The sequence below is a fragment of the Leptonychotes weddellii genome, chromosome 1, assembly GCF_054177405.1.
Source record: "Leptonychotes weddellii isolate Sample4059 chromosome 1, ASM5417740v2, whole genome shotgun sequence".
Taxonomy (NCBI): domain Eukaryota; kingdom Metazoa; phylum Chordata; class Mammalia; order Carnivora; family Phocidae; genus Leptonychotes; species Leptonychotes weddellii.
The window spans coordinates 192,311,117-192,314,634 of record NC_138369.1 but is presented as its reverse complement, the minus strand read 5'-3'; the positions used below and the strand labels follow the sequence as shown (position 1 = coordinate 192,314,634).

At 48.0% G+C, this 3,518-nt stretch overlaps 1 protein-coding gene across 1 annotated transcript in view; it reads right to left on the bottom strand.

Annotated features, from left to right (window-relative positions):
- Positions 1 to 1,576: 1,576 nt before the first annotated feature.
- Positions 1,577 to 3,518, bottom strand: part of PCNT (pericentrin) — a 121,941-nt gene continuing 119,999 nt past the window's right edge. Inside the window, 3 exon segments of the mRNA XM_081821038.1 lie at positions 1,577 to 2,052; positions 2,481 to 2,608; positions 3,187 to 3,335. Of these exon segments, the coding sequence (XP_081677164.1) occupies positions 2,009 to 2,052; positions 2,481 to 2,608; positions 3,187 to 3,335 (321 nt within the window). The 3' untranslated portion in view covers positions 1,577 to 2,008.

Genomic DNA, 3,518 nt, shown 5'->3' with positions numbered 1-3,518 from the left:
ATATGCCATTGTGTATATATACCACATCTTCTTTATCCATTCATCTGTCGATGGACATCTTGGCTCTTTCCACAGTTTGGCTATTGTGGACATTGCTGCTATAAACTTCGGGGTGCACGCACCCCTTCGGATCCCTACTTTTGTATCTTTGGGGTAAACACCCAGGAGTGCAATTGCTGGGTCGTAGGGTAGCTCAATTTTCAACTTCTTGAGGACCCTCCGTACTGTTTTCCAGAGTGGCTGCACCAGTTTGCATTCCCACCAACAATTTAGGAGGGTTCTCCTTTCTCTGTATCCTCGCCAACATCTGTTGTTTGTCTTGTTGATTTTAGCCACTCTGACTGGTGTGAGGGGGTATGTATCTCATCGAGGTTTTGATTTGTATTTCCCTGATGTGGCTCCTTATTCTTAGTAATTCTGTGTATAAAGCCTAAGAAAGCAGCATTCTGTTACCTGTCAGCACACCCAAGATTTACAATCAACTCCCTTGAAATCTATTACCCAGCACAGATTCAGGTGTACCCCCAGTGGCCCCCAAAACTATCTTCACAGCTGCTGTCCCTCAACTTAAGGACTAAGCTTCACCACTACACTGGGTTCTGTCTCCTTGAGCGAACAGGTCCTCACGTTTGTTTTCCCATCGGTGTAGCCAACCTGACGAGACCGGGTGAATCACTTACACAGTGTCCTGCATCTATCCTCTTCCTCACAGTCTCATGCACTTTGCTCCTCCAAGCCGGGGGCAGCCACCGGAGACACTGTGCAGCCCACAAAGAATCACCCCCCGAGGCCCAAACGCCAGGCCGCCTGCTCGTCCGGGAGGTGCTTTTAGGACGCCAACGGAGGACGCCGCTGGGGGCTGCAGAATGGCGGTTCTCTAACTGGATCGTCCCCCCTCCCTAGTAATGAGCCAGCACTTTTCCGTGACCAAGAATGTTCCCTTGCCTGGGAGGATACCTGCAGTTCCCCCACAGCAGCTGGGTGATGATGGGGATGAACTCCCACGGGTACGGAGCTGGTACGATGGTCCCTTCTGCTGGTGGCTCCACAGGCGCCCTCCCACGTGGGTAATTCTTCAGTATGTGATAACTTACCTACCACAGTCACTCTCCTTCTGGACGGGAAACTGAAGAGACCCTGCTGGGGCTCCTCCCCCCGGGGGGCTGGTAGCGATCCCGGACGCCGTGAAAGCAAGCGGCCGAGCACACAGCTCGGCAGAGCAGGGCAAACACTAGAAAACTGGCCCGACAGTCACGTTCGCTGACACACAGAAAATGCAGACCAGTGCTACAAGGAAAATCTACCATGGAAATAAGCAGTCGTCTGGAAAAAGGTGTTTTATATTAACACCTACGCCCGGCGTCCAAAGGTGCTAAAACCACATGGAAATACTTAGAAACCAACGAAGACCGAGGCAAGCGGCCACCTTTCGGTCTTTACAGGGCGAAGAGGCCTTTGCGTTCCACAGAAAACTTTGACGTTCAGTTCAACATAAATTCTAGGTCTGTTTTGGTTTTTCGCCAACGATGAAGCAAATTGGATAAAACTAAAAAACAACACAAGGGCCATTCACAAATAAAATAGTGCTGTGATTTTATTCTTTTTCTTTTTGGTGTGTTTTTGTTTTTAAACCAAGTTCCCATCTATACACTTTAAGAAAATAAACAACAGGGAAGCCAGTCTCTGCTCACTTCTTGGAGGCGAGCAGGGCAGCTCGGCCACACGCACGGAGCTGGGCAGGCGCCCGTCACGCACGAGCGCACACGTCACCTTGTGAAGGAAGGAGCTAAAACACACAGAAGTTACAGAAGATACTCCATTTGGCTTTGTAGCATTGCAAAAAGAGGAGAATGCTTAATGAGCGGCACTCGGGGGCTGGCACCTCGGGCTCGCAAGGAGACTGGGCGCTGCCTGCCACGCCATGCCACGAGCCTTCCATGGAGAAAGGGAAAAAACAAATCTTTCCCTCAGATAGAACTGTCACAGGTAAGAGCCACAAGGATTTTATTCATTGTGTAATCTTCTGGCGGCAGGATTTCTTTGAAGCGGAATCTAAAAATAAATAAAAATGACACAGCAATTCGTTAGAGGTCTTCATGTGTCTTTTAAGAAGAATTTCAAAATTTTGAAACAGTGTCACTGAATTAATCTCATTTCTGGTAAAAATGACCATTAAGGTATTCAATGGTTTAAACTGTGATGGTAAAGAAGCCCCAGACAGATTACGTGCTGGCTGGACCGTGGTCTTTGTGCCCTGTGTGCCCGAGGGAAGGGAGCTGAACCACAGGCCCAACGAGGGATGAACCCACGGTGCCCACGGCTTCCTGCTAAGGACGCGTCCTTCTGATGCTGCTGCTGACAGGCGGTTATGAAGACTGATACTAACAACACTCAGCCGAACGCTACAGGCTTTGCGGTGTTGCTCTACGTTCCCTGTGTGCAGCGTATTGTTGTAAAAAACAGAGAAGAACTTTTGTTACCTGGAGGCGCTCCGCCCAGTCTTTGCTGGATCATTTCTAAATGATGAATATATTCCGTCAAGGAATGTTCAGGATCTTGAGAAGCAGTCAGGGATCTTTCTGATCTTGAATGTGGGGATGGAGTGGATCTTCAAACAAACAAACAAGCAAGCCACACCAAGAAACAAAGAGTGAAAGTCAACACATGGTGAACGTAGCCAGCATGCAGACAGGCGGTGGGGAATAGGGTAAGCCACACAGTTGTTTCCTTCAGATCCTTTCTTGACCACAAAATAAAAAAGTAAAGTGTGTGTCTGTGTGTCTATTTGTGTGTTTATACATGTGCATAAGTATGCATGCTGTCTCTACACCCAACGTGAGGCTCGAGCTCACAACCCTGAGATCAAGAGTCGCATGCTCCACCAACTGAGCCAGCCAGGAGCCCCAAAACTAAGGCATTTTTTTTAAAGTGCTATGTAATGCTTTAAAAACCAACTTCTAGGGGCCCCTGGGTGGCTTAGTTGTTAAGCATCTGCCTTCGGCTCAGGTCATGATCCCGGGGTCCCGGGATCGAGTCCCGCATCGGGCTCCCTGCTCAGCGGGGAGTCTGCTTCTCCCTTTGCCCCGCCCCCCTGCCCATGGTCTCTTGAGCTCACTCACTCTCTCAAATAAATAAGTAAAAATTTAAAAAAACAAACAAACAGCAATTGCACTACTGGGTATTTACCCCCAAAACACAGATGTAGTGAAAAGAAGGGCCATATGCACCCCAATGTTTACAGCAGCAATGTCCGCAATAGCCAAACTGTGGAAAGAGCCGAGATGCCCTTCAACAGATGAATGGATAAAGAAGATGTGGTCCATATATACAACGGAATATTACTCAGCCATCAGAAAGGATGAATACCCAACTTTTACATCAACATGGATGGGACTGGAGGAGATTATGTTAAGTGAAATAAGTCAAGCAGAGAAAGTCAATTATCATATGGTTTCACTTATTTGTGGAACATAAGGATAGAATAGCATGGAGGATGTTAGGAGAAGGAAGGGAAAAAT